Raw genomic sequence first — 23,142 nt, 5'->3', positions numbered from 1 at the left:
GTGATATCTTCAGGTATTAAACTTAGCTTTAAAAATACCACTTAATTCCTCCTGAGTATTTTACCTGCAGGGAATGTATGTTGCCTTGATCACATGTTTCAGATGACCATTATTAAGCTATAAATCTTAAACCAGCTAAACATAAACTAAAATATATGTAGGGTACAACAGGGTCAGTCACTTTTTTTTTTTTGGCCGTGCCCACGACATGCAGAAGTTCTTAAGCCAGGATTCAAACCCATGCCACAGATGTAACCAGAGGCACAGCAGTGACAACGCTGGATCCTTAACCCACTGAACCTCCAGAGTTAGTTCGACTGAAAATGGTAGCTTTTACCTAAGTGGCAGTTATAGAAAACAGTTTTTTTGGTGGGGGGTATTTTATTTTATTTTTTATTTTATAATAACTTATTTTTTCCATTCTAGCTGGTTTACAGTGTTCTGTCAGTTTTTCTACAGTTTTTTTTAAATTGAAGTATAGTTGACTTACAGTCTCCTGTAAGTTTCAAGTGTACAGCATAGCGATTCACAATTTTTAAAGGTTATATTCCATTTATTGTTATTATAAAATATTGACTAGGAGTTCCCTGTGTGAGTCAGTGGTTAACCAACCAGACTAGGATCCATGAGGTTGCGGGTTTGATCCCTGGCCTTGCTCAGTGGGTTAAGGATCCGGCGTTGCCATGAGCTGTGGTGTAGGTCACAGAGGCGGCTCAGATCTTCTGTTGCGGTGGCTGTGGTGTAGGCCAGCAGCTGTAGCTCAGTTTCAACCCCTAGCCTGGGAACTTCCATATGCCTTGGGTGCAGCCCTAAAAAGCAATCAATCAATCAATCAATCAATAAAATACTGACTATATTCTCTGTATTGTACTATATATCCTTGTAGCTTATTCATTAGAAAACATTTCTTGTTTAGTTTGCTTCAGAAAATTTGTAAAGCAATTGATTAATTTACCCTTAGGATGTTGAAGTTGCTTTTACTTTAACAGGTCTTCTCTATAGTATTTTGTGGGCTTTTCCCAAGTATACTAGTATTTGAATTTTTTGTTTTCTTAAAGTATGATTGATTTACAGTGTTGTGCCAATCTCTGCTGTACCGAAGTGACTCTGTTATACGTATATACACATTCTTTTTTTATGTTCTTTCCATCATGGTCTATCCCAGGAGATTGGATATACTTCCCTGTGCTGTACAGTAGGACCTCATTGCTTATCCATTCTAAATGTAATAGTTTGCATCTGCTAACCCCAAACTCTCAGTGTTTCCCACTCCCACCGCCACCCACTTGGCAACCACAAGTCTGTTCTCTGTGTCTTTGAGTCTGTTTCTATTTTTTAGTTAGATTCATTTGTGCTATATTTTAGATTCCACATGTAAGTGATATCATATGATATTTGTCTTTCTCTTTCTGACTTCACTTAGTATGAGAATCTCTAGTTGCACAAAGTATACTAGTATTTATGTATAATGCAAATGTTATTAATAAAATGCTTTCTGAACTTTGGCTCTTCTAATTTAAGACATCTGGGTTTTCATGCATATACTCAAATATTTTACCCTACTTTTTTTTTTCAAACCAAGATTCAAATGTTTACTTTGATATTAAAAATAATAGAATATTCTTCCAAAAAATGAAATATTAATTATATGAAGTGATGAAGGTGTTAACTAACACTGTGGTGGTAATCATATTGTAATATATAAATGTATCGAATCAACACAGTTATGTACCTTAAACTTATACAATGTTATATGTTAATTTTATCTCAATTAAAAAAAAACCAACAGGAATTCTCTTGTGGCTCAGTGGGTTAAGGATCCGGCATTGTCACAATAGTGGCATGGGTCACTGCTATGGCCCAGGTTTCATCCCTCACCTGGGAATTTCCACACTCCAGGGTCTAAAATAAATTTTTTAATTAAAAAAAATTTTTTAATAAAATGGATACCCACTTTATTTATGATATCTGAAGTCCTTATAAGTATAAGCCTAAATGCAATATTTAAGCAAAGCATTCAGTATTATGAGCCTGTTTTTTTCTTTATGGCTTCCTATAGATTTAAATTTTTAAAAATTATGTGTGCTCAGGAGTTCCCATTGTAGCTCAGTGGTTAACGAACCTGACTAGTGTCCATGAGGACGCAGGTTCAATCCCTGGCCTTGCTCAGTCGGTTAAGGATCTGGCATTGCTATGAGCTGGGTGTAGGTCGCAGATACACCTCAGATCCTGTGTGGCTGTGGCTGTGGCTTAGGCCAGTGGCTACAGCTCCAATTCGACTGCTAGCTTGGGACCCTCCATATGCCTTGGGTATGGCCCTAAAAAGACAAAAGACAAAAAAAAAAAAAAATTACACATGCTCTTTTAGGGGAATTACATTTATTTCCTCTCATTTTTCTTGACAGATGGCCAGAGTGGTTGGAGGTGCCCTGCATGTCAAAATGTTTCTGCACATGTTCCTAATACCTATGCTTGTTTCTGTGGTGAGTTTTTTTTTTTGCATACAGCGGAGTCTCTTCCACATTGTATCTCAGTTCCCAGCACAGGATGTATGTTGGCCATGTTTTAGAAGTTAGTAATAAGACTTCAAAGCTACAACAGTTTTCATGACATCATATGCATGTAGTGTATCACACACCTTGAGTCACAGGCCTTTGTGCTCTTGGAAGACTGTTCTGGAGATGGGCCTTCTCATCATGACCCACCAGGACTCCTTGGTCTTAGCTTTAGATCAGAGCTGATTGGATGGCAGAGGTGGTACAGACATGGGCTTCTTCTTACCCTTAAGTGTAACAGCTTTGAAATTCCAGATTTGAGCAACATGAGTAAAGAGTGTGGTGAAGTATGAAGTATACTTTATTTTAATCCAAGAAATCAGTCATTGGTCTTTTACAACAAAAAGAGATTTTCTATAAATCAGCATTACAAACGCTATCCTTACGCCCTATCCCTTTATGGAATGCTTCTTCCTGTTTTTAAGTAGTTTAGTTCTTTCATGTGTTAGGAAAAAAACTTTCTGTGATCCAGATGCTCATTATCTGTTGCTAACCTATTTTCCTGCATGTATTTTTGTTTCCCCCTTTCATTCCTATCTTGTAATGGCTAACCTTGACCATTTGGCAATTGATTTTTCAGATTTTGTTTCTTAATCATTTGTCTCCCTTCTTGGACCATTGTATTTTTATTTCTGTCCTCATTATGTCACTGAAACTGTATTTAGAAGTCATCAGTGACCCCTTCCTGACCAAATGCAATGCTAATTTATAAATTCTTAACCTTTTTGTCCTTAATGTTTTTGAGTATTCACTTTTTTTTTTTTTTTTTTTTTTTTGCTTTTTAGGGCTGCACCTGCGGCACATGGAGATTCCCAGGCTAGGGGCTGAATCCGAGCTGCAGGTGCTGGCCTACACCACAGTAGCTCGGGATCTGAGCTGCATCTGCGACCTACACCACAGCTCACAGCAATGCCAGATCCTCAACCCACTGAGCGAAGCTGGGGATCAAACCCACAACCTCATGGTTCCTAGTTATATTTGTCTCCACTGCACCACGATGGGAACTCCTGAGCATTCACTTCTTGAAATCCCTCTAGCTCTATTTCTTTTCTACCTGCTCTCCTTATTTTTCTAATTTTCTCATATTTCTCTTTTTCCAGTTATAACTGCCAGCTTTCACCAAGAGTCAGTCATTGATCATCAACACTTTAACTTCTAGACTCAATCTCTTTGTGAACTCAACTATCTACAATGTTCTTCCCCTTTTCTTTAAATCTTCATCTCCTGTATCATTCAAGATCTGACCCCAACCATCGTCTTCCAAAAGAAGTTTCCCCCTTTTTTATCTCCTCTCTCATTTTGGCCACTTTTTTCCAGAATCTGCTGGTATTTTATGTCTTATTGCTGAAATCCGAGTCTTAGTAAACACTAAATTAGTATTAGTTGAAGGAAAGAATATTCTTGAATATACTGCTTGGAAGTCAGCTTGATAGAAAGCAAGAGATCAATTGAAAATTGGACAAATAAGACCAACACCGAGGCTTAATTACTTTATTTAAAAGGATTTTTGAACATAAAGCACCACAATGAAATTTAAAATCTTGTTAAAGCCTTCACTGATAAATTGGATATGAGACCCTAAGAAGGTAGAGGAATGTGGGGTGAAGGTCAAGATGATCTGAGAGAGGTAGAATGGTGTGGGGGTGCAAATAATGGGCTTATATTACCTGACGATTTACCCCACCCTGCTCTTCAAGGAGACCCTTGGTTTAATATACTTTATTGAGTACTTATTAATGTATCAGATACCATGATACACAGAGGGGAATGAGACTATTCATTGACTTCCCAGAACTTAGAGTCTAAGAGTTAAGACACAATTAACTTGATGCTGTACAGGGTCTGGGGAGGTCTTTAGGGTGAGTGTGACTTTTAGCTGGATGATTAAGGGAAGTCTTCATGAAGACGGTAGAGTTGAGCTGGGCTTGAAAACTTGGATCCCAAGAAGGCTTAGGATCTGTTGGGAGAAATGAGAGTCATCCAGTTATAGAACTCAGGATCTATGAAGCAGAGAAGTAGGAGATGACTGGAAAGGTAGGCCTGACTTCTTTTTTTTTTTGGTTTTTAGGGCCGCACCTGCGGCATATGGAGATTCCCAGGCTAGGGGTCAAATCAGAGTTACAGCTGCCAGCCTACACCACAGTTACAGCAACGTGGGATCCAAGCCGTGTCTGGGACCTACACCACAGCTCATGGCAGCACCGGATCCTTAACCCACTAAGCGAGGTCAGGGATCGAACCTACAACCTCATGGTTCCTAGTCGAATTTATTTCTGCTGCACCATGATTAGGAACTCCAGGGCTGACTTCTTCATGTCAGGCCTAGATGTTGGGACTTCATTTGTTAAGGTGGAGGAAGCCACTGAGGCCATTGATGTGATTCTTTATGAAGATTAGTCTGGTGGCAGGCAATTAGTAGAGTACTTATGGATCTAAACATTTTGGGGATTTATAATAATCCAGATGAAGAAGAGTAAAAGTCTCTAATGGGTTTTAAAGTTGGACAGAAAGGAAGGGATTAGGTAAAATTTCAAAGGTAAATAGGAATTAATAGTGAGAAAGGAACCCAAATGTAGCTCCAGTTTTATGCTTTTAGAAATGGTGGTAGCAAGAACAGAAGAGGGCAGGTCAAGGGAGCCAGGTTTGATGGTGACAGTGAGTTCAGTTTAGAAATGTTGAGTTGGAGGAGTAAGACATCCAGTGAGAGATGTTCTGCAGGGAGTTAGGAATATATAAAGAAAGATCAGGGGGAGTTCCCGTTGTGGCACAGCGGAAACGAATCCAACTAGGAACCATGAGGTTGCGGGTTTGATCCCTGGCCTTGCTCAGTGGGTTAAGGATCCGGCATTGCCATAAGCTGTGCTGTGGGTTGCAGACTCAGCTTGAACCCCTCATTGCTGTGACTGTGGTGTAGGCTGGCAGCTACAGCTCCAATTTGACCCGCTAGCCTGGGGACCTCCATGTGCCATGGGTGTGGCCCTAAAAAGCAAAAAAAAAAGAAGAAGAAAGAAAGATCAGGATTTAGAGATGATAGACTCAGTTGAGAGCAATAGAAAAGATACCAGTAGGGAGTTCTCTATCTTAGTAGGTTAAGAATCGGTGTTGTCACTGCAGCGGTTCAGGTCACTGCTGTGGCACAGGTTTGATCCCTGGCCCGGAAACTTCCACATGCTGCAGGTGCAGCCAAAAAAAAAAAAAAGATGCTAATAGATGAAAGGGTAATGAGTGAAAAGGGATCTTATGCAGAACCTTGGAAGATGAAGGGAAAAAAAACATCATTTACAATTGGGGAAAGGAGGTGAAAGCATTGAAAGGTGGTGGGAGAAAACCAGAACACCGTATTGGAGCAAGAAAACACAGAGGCAGAGAAGCTTTTCTAATAGTCTAGAGATGAGGTTCTGGCCAGTAGAGAGGCGGGAGCAGGACAGGAGTAGAGGGGAGGGGAGGTGTGAGATACACAATGGAAGAAAATTGGCAAGATTAAATACTTTTTGTTTTGTTTTGTTTTTGTCTTTTGTCTTTTTAGGGCCACACCCACAGCATATGGAGGTTCTGAGGCTGGGGGTCGAATCGGAGCTACAGCTGCCAGCCTACACTACAGCCACAGCAACGTGGGATCCAAGCCACATCTGTGACCTACACCACAGCTCACGGCAACACCAGATCCTTAACCCACTGAGCAAGGCCAGGAATTGAACCTGCAACCTCATGGTTACTAATTGGGTTCGTTAACCACTGAGCCATGAAGGGAACTCCAGATTAAATAGAATATAGAAAGAAAAAGGAGGATGACCAGTCTTTCAGCTTGTGTGGCTCTGACAGTGATGATGTCACTAACAGAAATAGGGAACCCTGAAGAAGGCATTGTTTAAGAGGGAAGGTATAAATTGACATAGATATAGGCAATTTGAGGCGACCGAAATCACAATCACAGATGTTGATCAGATGGTCGAACATAAAGGACTGTAACTGAAGATTCAGGGAAATATAGAAAATGTCGATTTGAGGCTCATTGGCATTTAGGTGTGTTGAACCTTGCAGCGTGGATAAGATTTCTGAAAGAGGCAGGCAAGAGAGAAAAAGCAGAAGCCAAGGACTGGGAACAGGCTTCATTTAGGGTGTAAATTGCCCAAGTGAGGAAGAATTCCTCAAGGGCAAGGAGGAGTCCTATGCTTTGGTTTTGCTCTTCCCGCCCATGCACTAAGTTCATTAGAAAGGCTTACTAAAGATTTGTGGAGTGGTTTTGAATAATTATAAAATTAAATCCCTTTTATGCCTACACTATAGCTTTAGATTTCCCACTATGTGGGGGAACTTACGTTCTTTCCATCTCTTACTGCCTGTTCCCCATTGCTCTCTTCCCATATTCCCTCTTTCTGATCCTTATAGTAGCTATTCCCATATTAATACAAAGACCCATTTACAGAAGGCTTATCACGTAGGTTTTTTTTTAAATCTTAGATGAAATGTGCCCATGAGGAGTTCCCATCGTGGCGCAGCAGAAACGAATCTGACTAGGAACCATGAGGGTGTGGGTTCGATCCCTGGCCTCGCTCAGCGGGTTAAGAATCTGGCATTGCCGTGAGCTGTGATGTAGGTTGCAGACATGGCTTGGATCCCGCATTGCTGTGGCTCTGGCGTAGGCCTGGGAACCTCCATATGTTGAGAGTCTGGCCCTAAAAAGACAAAACAATAACAACACAAAAAGTCTATCAGTCGAAGTGGCACTTTTATAACTAAAAAAAACTTTTTAATTTGTCTTTTCCATGTAATATAGAATTGGTCATATTCAGCAAAGCTTTTGATGAGTATAGCATTACATTCAACTTTTTATTTTAGGATGTGGATAATGTGTTTATTGAACTAATGAAAACCACCCTGATGTTTCATGCTATCTGGCTGTATGGTGTTATTTCGTTAAAGTCATTTCATACAGTTGACATTTATACCATTGACTCTTTTCTCTGATCTGATGTGTTTTAGGCAAGGTAAAGAACCCTGAATGGAGCAGAAATGAAATTCCTCATAGTTGTGGTGAGGTCTGTAGAAAGAAACAGCCTGGCCAGGACTGCCCACATTCCTGTAACCTGTAAGTTGGAACACTAGATCCCTGGGGGTTCCTGGTAAATACACTTTGCTTTGGCTTCAAGTACACCTGTCTGGTTAGCATGTAACAGGACTGGGTGAAGGACAGTATGATATTATTTACTGAGAAATTGCTTTGTGCCAAGTACTCTGCCAGAGTTGACTCATTGAATCCTTACAACATCCCATTGGTGTGTAAATATTTATCATCTCCATTTTACAAATGAGGGGAGCAGTGGCATGATCATAATTAGTTGATCAGTTACAAATAAATTTCCACAGGCTTTGACTTCAGACAAGGGTTTAGTTCCTGGATTTGTTACTTTACAGTTATTTGCTGTTGGACAAAGTACTTCTCTGAGCCTCAGTCTCTGGACTGTAAGATAATAATGAAATGATCAGAGTAGAATTCTATGAATATTAAATTAACACACTTAAGAGCCTTGGTATAGAGCCTGGCACATGGTAATTGGTCAAAAAATGGTAACATTTGCCTTTGTTACCCAAATCTAAGAGTAAAACAGACATCAGAGTGTTATACTTGCTTCTAATGCTATCTGGCTTATACTGCGTGGAGCAGGGATTGGGCTAGAGGTCTTGTAACCAAGACTTGGGGGCAGTGCTGGGGAATACCAGTGTGGAGAGAGGCTGTTCAGACTGGATAAAACAGCACAGTCTGCCATCTGCTGGGCAGTCAGACCCTCTTCTTCTGTTGACTGCTTGCATAGGTCAGAACCCAGGGGCTCATCTATTGAAACTTTTCCTTCCCTTAGCTGGCATTTTAAGTAAATTCAGTAATAAGAAATTAATCCTCTGCATGAATAATCTTTCCAAAGCCTTCAGCAGAATTGGGCCCCTGCTATGACTGCCAGAGAACATCAAGTGTGATGCAGATCAGGTGGTCAGTCACTTAGGGTACATTTTAAAAACCAGTGCCTAGGCTCTTCCTCAGAGCAGCTGAATCAGAATCTTCTGGGGTGGGTCTGAGCACTTGTGGTTTTGAAAGTTTTCCAGGTAATTCTAATGTGTAGCCATCTTCGAGAACCACCGCTGTAAAAGTTTGTGAGAATCTGGAATGACGTCCAGGCCTCAGGGCTATTTGATGTAGCCTGGAATCATCCACATCAGACCAGCAGTTTATCTGTCAGTCTAAAGTTACTTAAATGTGTAGCCATGAAAATGGTTCACCTGAAAGGGTTGAGTTATATCATATGAAACATAACTATTGAATAATGATACTCATCTTTAAAGAAACATGCTTAAACTTATGTCCCCTGTGGGTTCCGTCAGAATGGGTCACCTCAGAAGACTGGGCACATGTTCCTGGATTGTTTTCAGATCTTAAAGCTTGTTTAAGAATTATTTTAACTGATTTAGAAGTCACGTAAAAAATGCAGCCAGGCCACCTTATAGACACACCTAGTTTTTATAGCAAATTCTGTTGCCCACTTGATTAATTACACTTGGCTCTGATTGACCTTTTTTTTGTTGTTCTTTTCAGGGCCCCACCTGAGGTATGTAGAAATTTCCAGGCAATGGGTCGCATCAGAGCTGCAGCTGCCAGCCTGTGCCACATCCACAACACCAGATCTGAGCCATGTCTGTGACCTACACCCCAGCTCATGGTAGTGCCAAATCCTTAACCCACTGAACAAGGGGGTTTCAAGGATCGAACCTGCATCCTTATGGATACTAGTCAGGTTCTTAACCTGCTGAGCCACAAGAGGAACTGCCAACTTGGGCTTTACTTTCTGGTTAAATATTCTAAGATGATAACAACTATTGATTCTTTCTATGTAAAAACATTTTTGGTATCTTTGTTTAAATAGTTTAGTCAACTTTAGATGAATACTAAAACATTTCACAGTAAGTTTATTTGTTGCTATATTCACAATGGGACCTGGTTGGGGCAGCTTTGTTCAGGTTTGGATACATAGGTATGGTTTATTAATGGAAGCCTTTCTTTTTCAGTCTGTGCCATCCTGGACCTTGCCCACCCTGTCCTGCCTTTATGACTAAGACGTGTGAATGTGGACGGACCAGGTAAAGTTAGAATTGTACTCCAAAGATAACTTCGCTTTCCACATTGATGGTTTATGTATGAATGTCGGAAATAAAAGACTAGTGGGTAGGTGCAAATAGTATTTATTTATTATCATTAATAAATGGTAGGTGTAAATAGTACTTTTCTGTAAGTAGTAATTTCCTATGCTGCATTAATCCTATTTTACAACCTTATAAGTAGTTAAAAAGTTATATCATAGTGAGATGACCCATTTCAGGTGAAATGCCAAGGTGACAGGGTGAATGAACCAGGAATTGAACCCAGGCCTACTAAGGTCCAGGAGGCAGGGACCATTTTTCTGTGCCTAGTAGTATCTGGTGTCTGGGATGTTTTCAGTGACTATTGTTGAAGGAAAGAAGAGTTGGCCCCAGTGCTCATCCCCTCTTCATTACAGTGCAAGTTCTACTTTATCAGTGCAAGGGTCACCAGTGGCTGCGGAGTCCCTCTGAGGCCCAGTTAAGACCATAGAATGATATCTGAACCACAAGACAAGATGGGAATTTCAGCATGGATTTTCAGTGATACCCATTTTTAAAATGTTAACTGAACTTACAAGGGTAGCAGTGTGGCCTGAGAATCACATGGAGGGGTTCTGGGTTAGAAAGACCAGGTCAGATTTGGGCTCTGCCATTAACTAGTCACTGACCTGAGCCAGTTATTTGCTCTTGCTAAACCTATTTTTCTTACCATAAGGTAGAAATAACAGGGAGTTCCCATCATGGCTCAGGGGAAACGAATCCAGCTAGGAACCATGAGGTTGCCAGTTGGATCCCTGGCCTCGCTCAATGAGTTAAGGATCTGGTGTTGCCATGAGCTGTGGTATAGGTCGCAGATGCAGCTCAGATCCCGAGTTGCTGTGGCTGTAGCGTAGGCCAGCAGCTGTAGCTCCGATTCAACCCGTAGCCTGGAACCTCCATATGCCTCAGGTGCGGCCCTAAAAAAAAGGCAAAAAACAAAAAGGTAGAAATAATAGTGTCTTCCTCAAGGGGTTGATATCAGCTGTGATACTGAACACTGGAAACTGATCATCTTTGTATATAACAGTGACTTTTTAAAAACAAAATATGTGGTTGAAGTGGGAATAGGGGATAGAATCAAACTTTTTTTGTGGGTGAGTAGACTCCCAAGCTCTAAGCCATCACCCTGGAAAAAAACTTAAAGACAGTTGTCTAACAGCATTGGCCTCATGTCCTTCTCTAGCTGATAAGTCAGCAAAATCAGGAAGTTTATTAGAACAAAGCTAGAATGATATCCCCATCTGGAATCAAAGTCACATGCAATATGTTCTTAAGTATTGTAACTATGATAATAGTATAAGTATTAAGTAAAATGCCAGAGTGCCAGGTCAAGGGAGAATGCCATTGTGCTTTCATTCCAAGAATGTTCATTATAACTACCTCCCAACCTCCCTCCCTGCATCTGTAATATACTGTGAGAGCTCCAGGCTTTTCCCCCTCCTTCATGATGCTTCATCTCAGAGAAGAAATCACATGTGACAAATGCTTACAAATAGTCCTCAATTCCTCACTGGTCCGAAAACAAGGGTGAGAGAAAGGTAATATGGGACATAAGGAAAGCAAAGGGGAGAGGGGAGAAGAAAGAGTGGAGAAGGAAAGAGTAACAGAGGAAATGATTGGAGGAGGGAAATGTAGAAAAGGTAGGGAAAATGGGGCCAAGAGAAAGGTTTAGTAGTTTGGGGGAAAGGTTAGTTTGGCTGTCAAATAGGAACTCAGTGTCCAACAGTAGATGAATGCTGTCTTTACATCTATTTTTACAGGCACACAGTTCGCTGTGGTCAGGCTATCTCAATCCACTGTTCTAACCCTTGTGAGAATATTTTGAATTGTGGTCAGCACCACTGTGCTGAGCTGTGCCATGGCGGTCAGTGCCAGCCTTGTCGGATCATATTGAACCAGGGTAAGTGGGAAATACACCAGCCAGCATTACTTGGGTGCTTTTCTGGAACCTTATTTTTATGGTTGTCTTGATAATGTGGATTTGTCGCAAACCAATAGTCATAAAGACTCTGTCAGGTCTGGTACCTTGCTCGGGTAGGGAGAACAGGAAATACATAATGATTAGGTGGTTTTCATTATTTTAATAATACCAGTATATATCATTGTCCTATAGAATTTTAAACAGTAAGTTTTTTAATGCTTTTTATTTATTTATTTATTTATTTATTTATTTATTTAGTCTTTTTAGGGCCTCATTGCAGCATATGGAAGTTCCTGGGCTAGGAGTCAAAACAGAGCTGCAGCTGCGAGCTTATGCCACAGCCACAGCAATGTGAGATCCAAGCTGAGTGTGACCTACACCACAGCTCACGGCAACGCCAGATCCTTAACCCATTGAGCAAGGCCAGGGCTCAAACCCACATCCTCATGGATACTAGTCGTGTTTGCTACTGCCGAGCCACAATGGTAGCTCCTAAATACTTTTTAAAAGTTAACTACTTAGTATAGCACAACATTGTAAATCAACTATACTCTAATTAAATTTTTTTTTAAAAAGGATAGAAAAAAAAATAAAAATAAAGGTAACTACTTGGGAAATTTCTTTGGCTATGTCCACAGAATGTGGAAGCACTGGGATTTAAAGTAACTGCTTGAGGAGTTCCCGTCGTGGCGCAGTGGTTAACGAATCCGACTAGGAACCATGAGGTTGCATGTTTGATCCCTGCCCTTGCTCAGTGGGTTAAGGATCCAGCGTTGCCGTGATCTGTGGTGTAGGTCGCAGACACGGCTTGGATCCCACATTGCTGTGGCTCTGGTGTAGGCCGGTGGCTACACCTCCGATTCGACCCCTAGCCTGGGAACCTCCATATGCCGTAGGAGCGGCCCAAGAAATGGCAAAAAGACAAAAATAAATAAATAAATAAAGTAACTGCTTGAAACAGACCCAGAAAGGCCAAAGTAATCTTGAAAAAGGACGAAGATGAAAGACCTAATTTTAAGTTTTATAAAGTTAAAGTAATTGTGACATTGCAGTTATTGGTGTAAAGGTAGACTAGTAAATCTATGGAAGACAATAGAGTTCAGAAATAGACATATGTATATACAGTCACTTGATTTCCAACCAAGACATTAAGTTAATTCAGTGGGGAAAAGAGTCTTACAAATGATCCTGGAACATTACTCATGTATGTATGTCAGACCCTCAACCTTTGTCTCACTCTTCACACAAAAATTAAATCTGTATGGATCATGGACTTCCAAATGGAGCAGTGGATCGAGGATCCATTGTTATCTCTGAGGCAGCACGAGTTCAATACTTGCCCTGGTACAGTGCGTTAAGGACCTGGCATTGCCGCAGCTGTAGCATAGGTTGGAGATAGAGCTCAGATTTGCTCCCTGGCACAGAAGCTTACATATGCCACAGGTGGGGCCAGAAAAAAAAAAAAAAAAAGTTGGGGGGTAGTTGTTGTTGCAGCTCAGTGGGTTAAGAACCCAACATGGTGTCCCTTAGGATATGGGTTCAATCCCTGGCATTGCTCAATGTGTTAAGGATCTGGCGTTACCACAAGCTTCAGTGTAGGTCACAGATGCAGCTTGTGCACAGATGCACAGATGCTGTGGCTGTGGCATAGGCCTGCATCTGCAGCTTTGATTTGACCCCTAGCCTGGGGACTTCCATATGCCCCAGATGCAGCTGAAAAAGAAAAATATATATAAAACCCAAAAACATAGTTACCAGAAGAAATTATAAGAGGATATTTTCATGAGTTTGGGATTAGTCAACAATTTCATAGAGCAACAAAAGTACTATGAAAAAAAGAATTGATAAATTAAACTTTATCAAATTAAGAAATTTCTATTCAACAAAAGACAACATTAAGAAAATGAATAGAGGAGTTCCCTGGTGGCCTAGTGGTGAAGGATCCAGCATTGTCATTATTGTGTCTCAGGTCACTGCTGTGGCGTGAGTTCGATCCCTGGCCCAGGAAATACATGTCACAAGTATGACCAAAAAAATAAAAGAAAATGAGTAGTTAAAATCACAGATTGTATTCAGAATATTTTTATCCCTTTTTGGCCACCCCATATGGAGTTCCTGGGCCAGGGATCAGATCCGGACTTTATTTGGAATCTTTACCACAGCTGCGGCAGCATTGGATCCTTTAACTCACTGTGCTGGTCCAGGGATTGAACCTACCTCCTGGCAATGCAGGGATGCTGCCTATACCATTGTACCACATTGGGAGCTCCACGTATCCAGAATATTTAAAGTCTCCTATAAATCAACAAAAAATGATAAACAAGTCACACAATGAACAAAAGACTTGAATAGGTACTTCACAAAAGAAAATATATAAATGGCCAATATACACATGAAAGGTGCTTAACACCTTCAAACACTAGGAAAATGTACATTAAAACCACAATAAGAGTAGAAAAGTATAACCACTTTTTTTTATAATATGTATAGTTTTATTTTTATTATTATTTTTTTATGGCCATACACATGGCATATGGAAGTTCCTGGGCCAGAGATTGAATCTGAGCTGTAGCTGCAGCAACACTGGATCCTTTAACACACTGCACCAGGCTGAGGATCGAACCTGTGCCTCCATAGAGACCTGAGCCACTGCAGTCAAATTCTTATCCCACTGCACCACAGCTGGAACTCTGAAAGTAGAACCTTTTTAGAAAACAATCTAGCAGTTGTCTTCTAAAGATTAAACATAGAATTACCATGTGACCCAGCAATTCCACTCCTAGGCGTGTACCCAAGTGAAATGAAAATATATGTCCATACAAAACCTGTAAATGAATGTTCATAGCAGCATTGTTCGTAATAGTCAAAATGTTGAAATGATATAAATGCCTACAAGCTGATGAGTGAATAAATAGAACATGGTATATTCCTAAATTGGAATATTATTCAGAGACTTTTTCCAGGCATTTTATGTGAACCCCAAAATATGAAGTATTAAGTCTATGCTGCTTGGTTGAAGTGAGGATGGGATCCAGTCATCAACTCCTCCGTAACGAGTTTAGCTTCCATCTCCTGCAGCATCTCCACAGGGCCCCAGGGAGCCTCATGATCCATGGTTTTCAGCCATGGCCTTATGGACCAGAGAATAGTCTCTTACCTTAGAGGATTATTTCACTTTCATGCTCATGTTGGGGCATGCATGAAGGGGCACTCTGAGATATATGGACCAACAAGGCCTTTTTAATTTTTTTCCTATGGTGAAACTCTTAGGTGGGTCTTAGAACTGATGTATGAGCCATGTTTATTTCTATATCAGGTCTGATCAACACTAATGAATAGTATTTTGTGCTTTCTTATATATTGTTTAAAATATTTTAAGCACCTGAACAGATTACTAATGTTTTGTTTTTGAAATTATGTCCTCTAGTATGCTACTGTGGCAGCACCTCCCGAGACGTGTTATGTGGAACAGACGTAGGAAAGTCTGATGGATTTGGGGACTTTGGCTGTTTAAAGATATGTGGCAAGTAAGGTTTTATATTTTTCTCGGTTAGAGTAAAGCTCTATTTTATGCAACAATTGTGTAGTAGTCTTTTGTTTTTCTTAACAGGGATTTGAAATGTGGGAACCATACGTGTTCTCAAGTGTGCCACCCTCAGCCCTGCCAGCCCTGCCCACGGCTCCCCCAGCTGGTGCGTTGCTGCCCTTGTGGACAAACTCCTCTCAGCCAATTGCTAGAACTTGGAAGTAGCGGTCGGAAAACATGCATGGATCCTGTCCCTTCATGTGGAAAAGTGTGCGGCAAGCCTCTCCCTTGTGGTTCCTTAGGTAACTAGTAGGCATAAAGTTGTCTTTAAAAATATGAAAGTAAATATTTAGCAGCAATGACTACTTAAGCAAAATAGTATATAACTCCAGTTGTAATATCAGAGGTTTTTCTAAATACTGTGATCAGGTTTGTGTGAACACTTTTTCTTTCCCCCTTAAAATATACTTGTGAAGAAAGTTCCGTGTGGCACAGCAGGTTAAGGATCCAGCGTTGCTGCAGCTCTGGTGCAGAGCTTAATCCCTGGCCCGGGAACTTCCACATGCTATGGTTGCAGCAAAAAAAAAACAACCAAAAAACCTTGTGAAAACTCAAATTTTCCCAAATGTTTTCTTACTTTCTGAAAAAATTTGACCATCTCTCTTTCTAATTCGAATATTTTACTGCCAAGTCAAGAAAGTTTTGGTTAGATACTATTTTGGGGAGTTAGGTAGTTATGATTTCTCTTGTAGTAAGTAGCGTATACTAGTATCAATACCAGATATCCTATTATTAACTTAGAGCTCAGCAGGTGTTTAAAGGCATTTTCATATAATAGAAACATCTTTTTGTTGCTGTTGTTGATTTGCACCTGTAGCATATGGAAGTATGCAGGCTAGGGGTCCAGTCGGAGCTGCAACTGCCAGCCATAGTCACAGCACTGCCAGATCCTTAACCCATTGAGCAAGGCCAGGGATCGAACCCACGTCCTCATGGATACTAGTTGGGTTCTTTACCACTGAGCCACTATGGGAACTCCAGAAATACCTTAAAATAACTGGGTGAGATGTTTAAGAACTGAACTTTTAGGTACAAATTAAACTTCAGGAGTTCCCATGGTGGCTCAGCAGAAACAAATCTGACTAGCATCCATGAGGACGAAGGTTCGACCCCTGGCCTTACTCAGTCGATTAAGGATCTGATGTTGCAATGAGCTGTGGTAAGGTCGCAGACGTGGCTCGAATCTGGCATTGCTGTGGCTGTGGTGCAGGCAGGCAGCCGCAGCTCCAATTCAACCCCTAGCCTAGGAACCTCTATATGCTGCGAGTGCAGCCCTAAAAAGACAAAAATAAATAAATAAAATAAACTTTAGCCGTTTGAACCACTCAAGAAAAGTCCTTCTCTACAGCTAAGTTTCCCATCTAGCTGAGGATAACACCTCTTGAACATCATTTTGGAGGGATGTTTTCCTAAAATTTATATTCCCTTCTTCCTGTAAACAGAGGTTACTGAAGATTATTTCTTTCCCCTTATTTGACCCAGAATTATGATTTCTCTGAACCTCAGTTATTGTATTATACTGAATACAGTGCTTCCCTTTGTCTTGCTGATGTTTTTCAGACAATTTCCTCACAATAATGTGCAGTTTGAATTGTTTTATTTGTTAAAGTTTGGGGTTGTTTGTTTTCTTGTGAATATTTTCGGTATGCCTGTGTGCCTACCTTTGTAGTGACTCTTCCTTTCTTCTGACTTAGAGCTTCTGATTACTTGGATATATAAACCAGAAAAAGTTCATTGGTATTAGCTATAAAGTAACAGTCTGAGTTTCTGACTGAAAATTTCTGAGGCAGTCCTTGGGAAATGTAAGTGTACAGTTTTGCAGTGGTGTGGCAGTTTCTCTCCTGAATGAGGGTTCAAAGGCTGTGTGTTTAGAAAAAATGAAAGTGGGTAACTGAGTCTGAATAAGAGAGGTATTCCTGTAACTAACCATGGTAAAGATAGACTCTTTAGGTTTGGTTTCCATTTTTCCAAAAAGAGATTTCACATTTCTTCCAAGTACCAGTAGAAGCACCCTACCTAATTCCTTTTCTCAGTCTGACTTTAAAATTATATAAAGAGGAGAAATGCCCTCTTCTCATATTTTAATACATGTTTTAATTGCACCTGGAAAACCAGTTGTCTATTGCTTCTCTGTCCACTGTGAAAATGTATCTTTAGATAAGCCCTATGAAATAGAAGTCAAATGACTTCTAAACCAAGAAGCATAGTAAAGGTCTTCCCTTCTCAGAAAGCACATAGGTCAGTTTTGTAAGAATTTCATATATAATGACCAGAAATCCTACCTGGGGCTAAGATAGCTTGTTGGCAATGAAAGAAAGAGGAAATGTGAAATGGGTAATGCAACAGACCTGAGCAAGAGAAGGACATTAGCTGTTAGTATGAACAGACCTGCAGTTGGGACAAGACCAGCTCAAGGGATTCAAGAGTAACTGCTATACTTCAGCAGAGTTTAAATCATGGAAAACCCTTAAGGAACTAGGGTGAATTGGATTGAGAAACTCAAAGACAAGCCCATAGGTTGTGGTAACAATGGCTCTCATGTTTATTTAGGTCTGGTTTATCTGTAGAGAGCTTGTTTAGGTCTTTTATTATCTCACCCAATAGGAAATTTCCAACTTCAACATATATAGCTTTAGCACAAAAAACTCGGTGGAGTTCTGCTTTTGGGATGGTAGCATGAGGAGCTACACGGAGCTACTCTCCAGCAAAGCAAGCAAAGCTGGGGAAAACTATAAAAAAGCAACCATTTAAAGTCTCTGGAAATTGTCCTACGGGCATACATCAAATGAAGAAATTTTTATTGAAGAAAATCTACTAAAACTGAGTAAGAACAGCAAGAGTCTGTGTTATTTGAATCATAGCCTGCTTCCTCCCTCCCCACCCCTCCCAGCATACCTCAACAAAAGCTCTACTCAGGGTGGGTGTGACCAAGAAATTGGGGCTTCCTCTACCTTCAGCTCCCAGTCAGGGGTTCCTTTCTGAGAGAAGTGGACCACCAGCATTTCTTATCCTCTCCAACTCCAAGTTGAAGAGGCTAAATTTCTGGTAAGTGCTGCTGACATTTTGGGGGCTCCCTCCCTCCACACAGCCCACTCATAGGTTGGAGGCTGTACTGCAGTCACAACAGGCAGAAGTGCTGGGGCTGCATTTACCCTCATCCCAGCTCACTTACAGGGCAGAAGTTTCACAATGAGAAGCAAGCCAAGAAAACTAGAGGCTGCTATCCCACCCAGCACCCAGAGCAGTGACTCAATGACTTTTTCCAGGGAGAGAGGCAGTCCATAAGGAAGGAGAGCTCCAAAATATTCCCCAAAGGAACTGACTTTAATTTGAAAAAGTATGGGGAAGTTCAGGCCTGAGGGCCCTATAGAAAACAATAGTTCCTCTTAATTAAGAGCAACAAGCTAAGAGTTCTCGTTGTGGCTCAGCAGTAATGAACCTGACTGGTATCCATGAGGACGTGTCTTCAATCCCTGGCCTGGCTCAGTGGATTAAGGATCTCGCATTGCTGTAGCTGTGGTGTAGCCAGTGGCTACATCTTCAGTTCGACCCCTAGCCTGAGAACTTCCATATGCTGTTGCTGCAGCCCTAAAAAGACCAAAAAAAATTCTGTTAATTAAAAAAAAAAAAAATCGCTGATGACTTTATACTGTTATAGAAACAAACTTCACTAAAATTGCCTCTCCAAGTCACAAAACAAGTAAACAAGCAGACAGCAACAAAAAAACAAGCCGTGGAGGAGTACCCACTGTGGCACAGTGGGCCAAGAACCCAACTGCAGCAGATTGGGTCACTGCAGAGGCACAGGTTTGATCCCTGGCTTGGAGCAGTGGGTTAAGGATCCAGCATTGCCAAGGGTGTGGCTCAGATTCAGTCCCTGGCCTGGAAACTTCCATATACCATAGGTGCAGCCATTTTAAAAAGCTATGGAAAGAGGAAGCAGTGTCCAGAGTTGCTATAAACAGTATATTGCCAAAAAATGTTTAGTTTCCACCAAAAAATTGCACAGTATACAAAGAGGGAGAAAACACAGGTAACAGAAACTTTGCTTCCTATTTCAGTTTTCTGTGAGAGAGACCAATTTAAATTTAACAAAGACTTCAAGGTAGCCATTATGAATATGTTCAGAGAACTAAAGGAGACTATGCTTGAAGAGATGAAGTTATAAAGGCAGTATTTCATCAAGTAGAGGATGTCACTGAAGAGATAGAAATTATAAAAACCATATGGAAAATTTGGAGTTGAAAAGTCCAATAATTAAAATTAGGAGGACTCAACAGTAGGTTTGAGCTGGCAGAGAAAAGATCAATAAATGTGAAGATAGATCTATAGAGATTATATACTCCAAAGAACAAAGAGAGAATGAAATGAAGAAAAATGAACAGTGCCTCAGAGAAATGTGGGGACACCTTTAGGCACACAAATGTGTGTGTAGCGGAACACCAGGAGAGGAGAAAAGAGCAGACAAATATTCAAAAAAATAATGGTGGAAAACTTTTCAAATGTATTGAAAGGCGTTAATCTTCACATCCAGGAAAATCAACAAACCCCAGTAGGATAAATTCAAAGAGATCCACACCTAGGGACACAGTAAAAATACTAAAAGCCAAAGAATTGGAAGAAAATCTTGAAAGCAGCAAGAGAAAAATGACACATCACATACAGGGAACCATTACGGGATTCACAGTTGACTTTTCAACAGAAATAATGGAGAACACTACCTCACAACAGGAAGGATGACATATTCAAGTGCTGAAAGAAAAAACTACAAAACAAGAATCTTGGAGTTCCCGTTGTGGCGCAGTGGTTAACGAATCCGACTAGGAACCATGAGGTTGTGGGTTCGGTCCCTGCCCTTGCTCAGTGGGTTAACAATCCGGCGTTGCCGCGAGCTGTGGTGTAGGTTGCAGAGGCGGCTCGGGTCTCACGTTGCTATAGCTCCGGCGTAGGCCAGTGGCTATAGCTCCAATTCGACCCCTAGCCTGGGAACCTCCATATGCCGCAGGAGCAGCCCAAAGAAATAGCAAAAAGACAAAAAAATAAAATTAAAAAAAAAAATTAAAAAAAAAAAGAATCTTATATCCAGCCAGTCTTTCAAAAATGAGAAAAACAGAGTTCATTGCTAACAGATCTACTTTAATATAAATACTAAAGAAAGTCTTCAAGCTGATAGCAAGGAAATGCAGATGTAGTCCATATGAAAAAACAAACAGTAAAGTTGATTACATAATTGTAAAAGAAATTATAAGTGCATATTTCTTCTCTCAACTGATTTAAAGAGTGATTGTATAAAATAACATGTATATTACTGTATTGTTAGACCTATAATATATAGAAATATATCTGGCAATAATAGCACGAATGAGGTGGGTGAGATCAAAGTTGTATTGGAGTAAGGAAGTGATACCAGATGGTAACTCCTATCTGTAATAACAAACGAAGAAAACCAGAAATAGTAAATAAGATAAATATAACAAATTTTAAATATATACTTCTTTAATAGGCGTAACATTGTATAAAGCAATAATTATAACTGTATTGTTAAATTTGTGACATATAGATATAATATATATAGCAATACTACTGCAAAAGAGAAGAAGAGACTAGTGCTATATAGGAGTAAGGCTTCTATATCTCACTGGAACTAGGCTGGTATAAATCTGAGGTAGATTCTGAAAAGATGTGTATGGTAAGCGCTAGAGCAAACATTAAGAAGATAGCTCAGGAGTTCCCCTTGTGGCTCAGCGGAAATGAATCTGACTAGTGTCCACAAGGATGCAGATTCAATCCCTGGCCTCACTCAGTGAGTCAGGGATCCCGTGTTGCCATGAGCTGTGGTATAGGTTGAAGACCCAGCTCGGACCCCATGTTGCTGTAACTGTGGCATAGGCCGGCAGTCATAGCTCAAATTCGACCCCTAGCCTGGGAACTTCAATATGACTCAGGTGCAGACCTAGAAGGCAAAAAAAAAGAAGAAGAAAAAGAAGAAAAAGATAACTCAAAATATATTGAAAAAAAAATGCGGAGTTCCCATCGTGCCTCAGTGGTTAACGAATCTGACTAGGAACCATGAGGTTGCGGGTTCGATCCCTGGCCTTGCACAGTGGGTTAAGGATCTGGCATTGCCATGAGCTGTGGTGTAGGTCACAGACGAGGCTCAGATCCCATGTTGCTGTGGCTGTGGTGTAGGCCGGCAGCTACAGCTCTGATTAGACCCCTAGCCTGGGAACCTCCATATCCCGCAGGTGCGGCCCTAGAAAAAGACACACACCCCTGAAAAAAATGCTATTATGGGGTGAGATGTTACACTGGAAAATATTCACTTAATGCAAAAGAAAACGGCTGAAGAGGATTACATTAACAAAAAAGGCAGGAGACATATGGAAAACTAAAAGTAAAATGACAAACGTAAATGCAGCTATATCAATAATAACAATAATGTGAATGGATTAAACAGTTAAACAAGAAAAGATCCAACATATCTTCAGAAAACAGACTTTAGAATCAAAGATAGAGTTAGGTTGGGAGTTCCTATCGTGGCGAAGTGGAAACGAATCCACCTAAGAACCATGAGGTTGTGGTTCGATCCTTGGCCTCACTGTGCAAGTTAAGGATCCGGCATTGCCGTGAGCTGTTTCTGTAGGTTGCAGACTCAGCTCAGATTCCAGGTTGCTGTGGCTGTGGTGTCAGCCAGCAGCTGTAGCTCCAATTAGACCCCTAGCCTGGAAACCTCCATATGCTTCAGTTGTAGCCCTAAAAAGCCAAAAAAAAAGTTAGGTTGAAAGTAAAAGGATAGAAAAAAAATACATCAGGTAAACAACCATAGAGAGACCATGGATGATCCCTGAGGGGTCCTTGAAACAGGACTTAACCTAAAACTGAGTTTCACAGAATGAATAGCAGGCCACCCGTCACCAGACCTTCACAGTACTAAGTCAGTGAGATTATGGATCATGGTTTCTGACTTCATGATCCTCAGATGATTTTCAGGGTCAAGAGTACTTCAGTAAGTCACCCAATGTTGCAGTGTTAAGGAGATACAAGTCTAACCTGGAGACCTGAGTCAAAAATCTGTTCTTTGGAGTTCCCGTCGTGGCGCAGTGGTTAACGAATCCGACTAGGAACCATGAGGTTGCGGGTTCGGTCCCTGCCCTTGCTCAGTGGGTTAACGATCCGGCGTTGCCGTGAGCTGTGGTGTAGGTTGCAGACACGGCTCGGATCCCACGTTGCTGTGGCTCTGGCGTAGGCCGGTGGCTACAGCTCCGATTCAACCCCTAGCCTGGGAACCTCCATATGCCGTAGGAGCGGCCCAAGAAATAGCAACAACAACAACAACAAAAAGACAAAAAAGACAAAAAAAAAAAAATCTGTTCTTTGACTTAGGCAGGGCATCCTGTGCTCCAAAACATATTCCCGTGACTAATGCTGGGGCCTGTCCTTGCTAGGAAAGTCTCAGCCTGCTGGATGAAGGGAAGATAGGGAAAGAGGCATTGACAGCATCCTTCTTCCCTCAACTCTCATGACAGTGTTGTAGGGCATAGAGGTGGAAGACGTTATGGCTAGTGAATTTGGGGGTCTGAAAATGAGTAGTTGCAGTTTTCATTCCCAGCTCTTTTCATTTTTATTGAAGATTTCATTCATACCTGTGAAAAGCTCTGCCATGAAGGAGACTGTGGACCATGCTCTCGCACATCAGTTATTTCCTGCAGATGCTCTTTCAGAACGAAGGTAAATCTTACACAATGCTAGTGTTATTGCCACAGAACCTTTGAAATTAATGATTATGGGAGGGAAGGAATCAAAATAGCTTTCAGGCTTATTCCTGTTACACCGTGTATAATTCATTCAGTCCAGCTGATACGTGCTGACACCTAACATGGAGCAATTACAGGAGAGGTATGAAGAAGTCAGCA

The 23,142-nt window shown here is 40.9% G+C and overlaps 1 protein-coding gene across 6 annotated transcripts in view; it reads left to right on the top strand.

Annotated features, from left to right (window-relative positions):
- NFX1 (nuclear transcription factor, X-box binding 1) overlaps positions 1–23,142 on the top strand; it is a 73,895-nt gene that overhangs the window by 17,390 nt on the left and 33,363 nt on the right. For all 6 annotated transcript variants that reach the window (XR_014817756.1, XR_014817757.1, XM_084979831.1 and 3 more), the window contains exons 4-10: positions 2,406–2,483; positions 7,539–7,644; positions 9,612–9,683; positions 11,483–11,622; positions 15,071–15,170; positions 15,254–15,471; positions 22,860–22,957. Coding sequence is in view for 4 of the 6 variants with exons in the window: in XM_084979831.1 (XP_084835957.1) it covers positions 2,406–2,483; positions 7,539–7,644; positions 9,612–9,683; positions 11,483–11,622; positions 15,071–15,170; positions 15,254–15,471; positions 22,860–22,957 (812 nt within the window). In the remaining 2 variants the exon portion in view is untranslated. The remainder of the gene's footprint in view (positions 1–2,405; positions 2,484–7,538; positions 7,645–9,611; positions 9,684–11,482; positions 11,623–15,070; positions 15,171–15,253; positions 15,472–22,859; positions 22,958–23,142) is intronic.

This window comes from Sus scrofa, chromosome 10, assembly GCF_054392235.1.
Source record: "Sus scrofa isolate SSC_HxYL_T2T_F1_AM1 chromosome 10, Sscrofa_HxYL_maternal_Yorkshire_Landrace_v2.0, whole genome shotgun sequence".
Lineage (NCBI taxonomy): Eukaryota > Metazoa > Chordata > Mammalia > Artiodactyla > Suidae > Sus > Sus scrofa.
The sequence above is the reverse complement of the archived record's forward strand: the minus strand, read 5'-3'. Positions and strand labels throughout refer to the sequence as shown.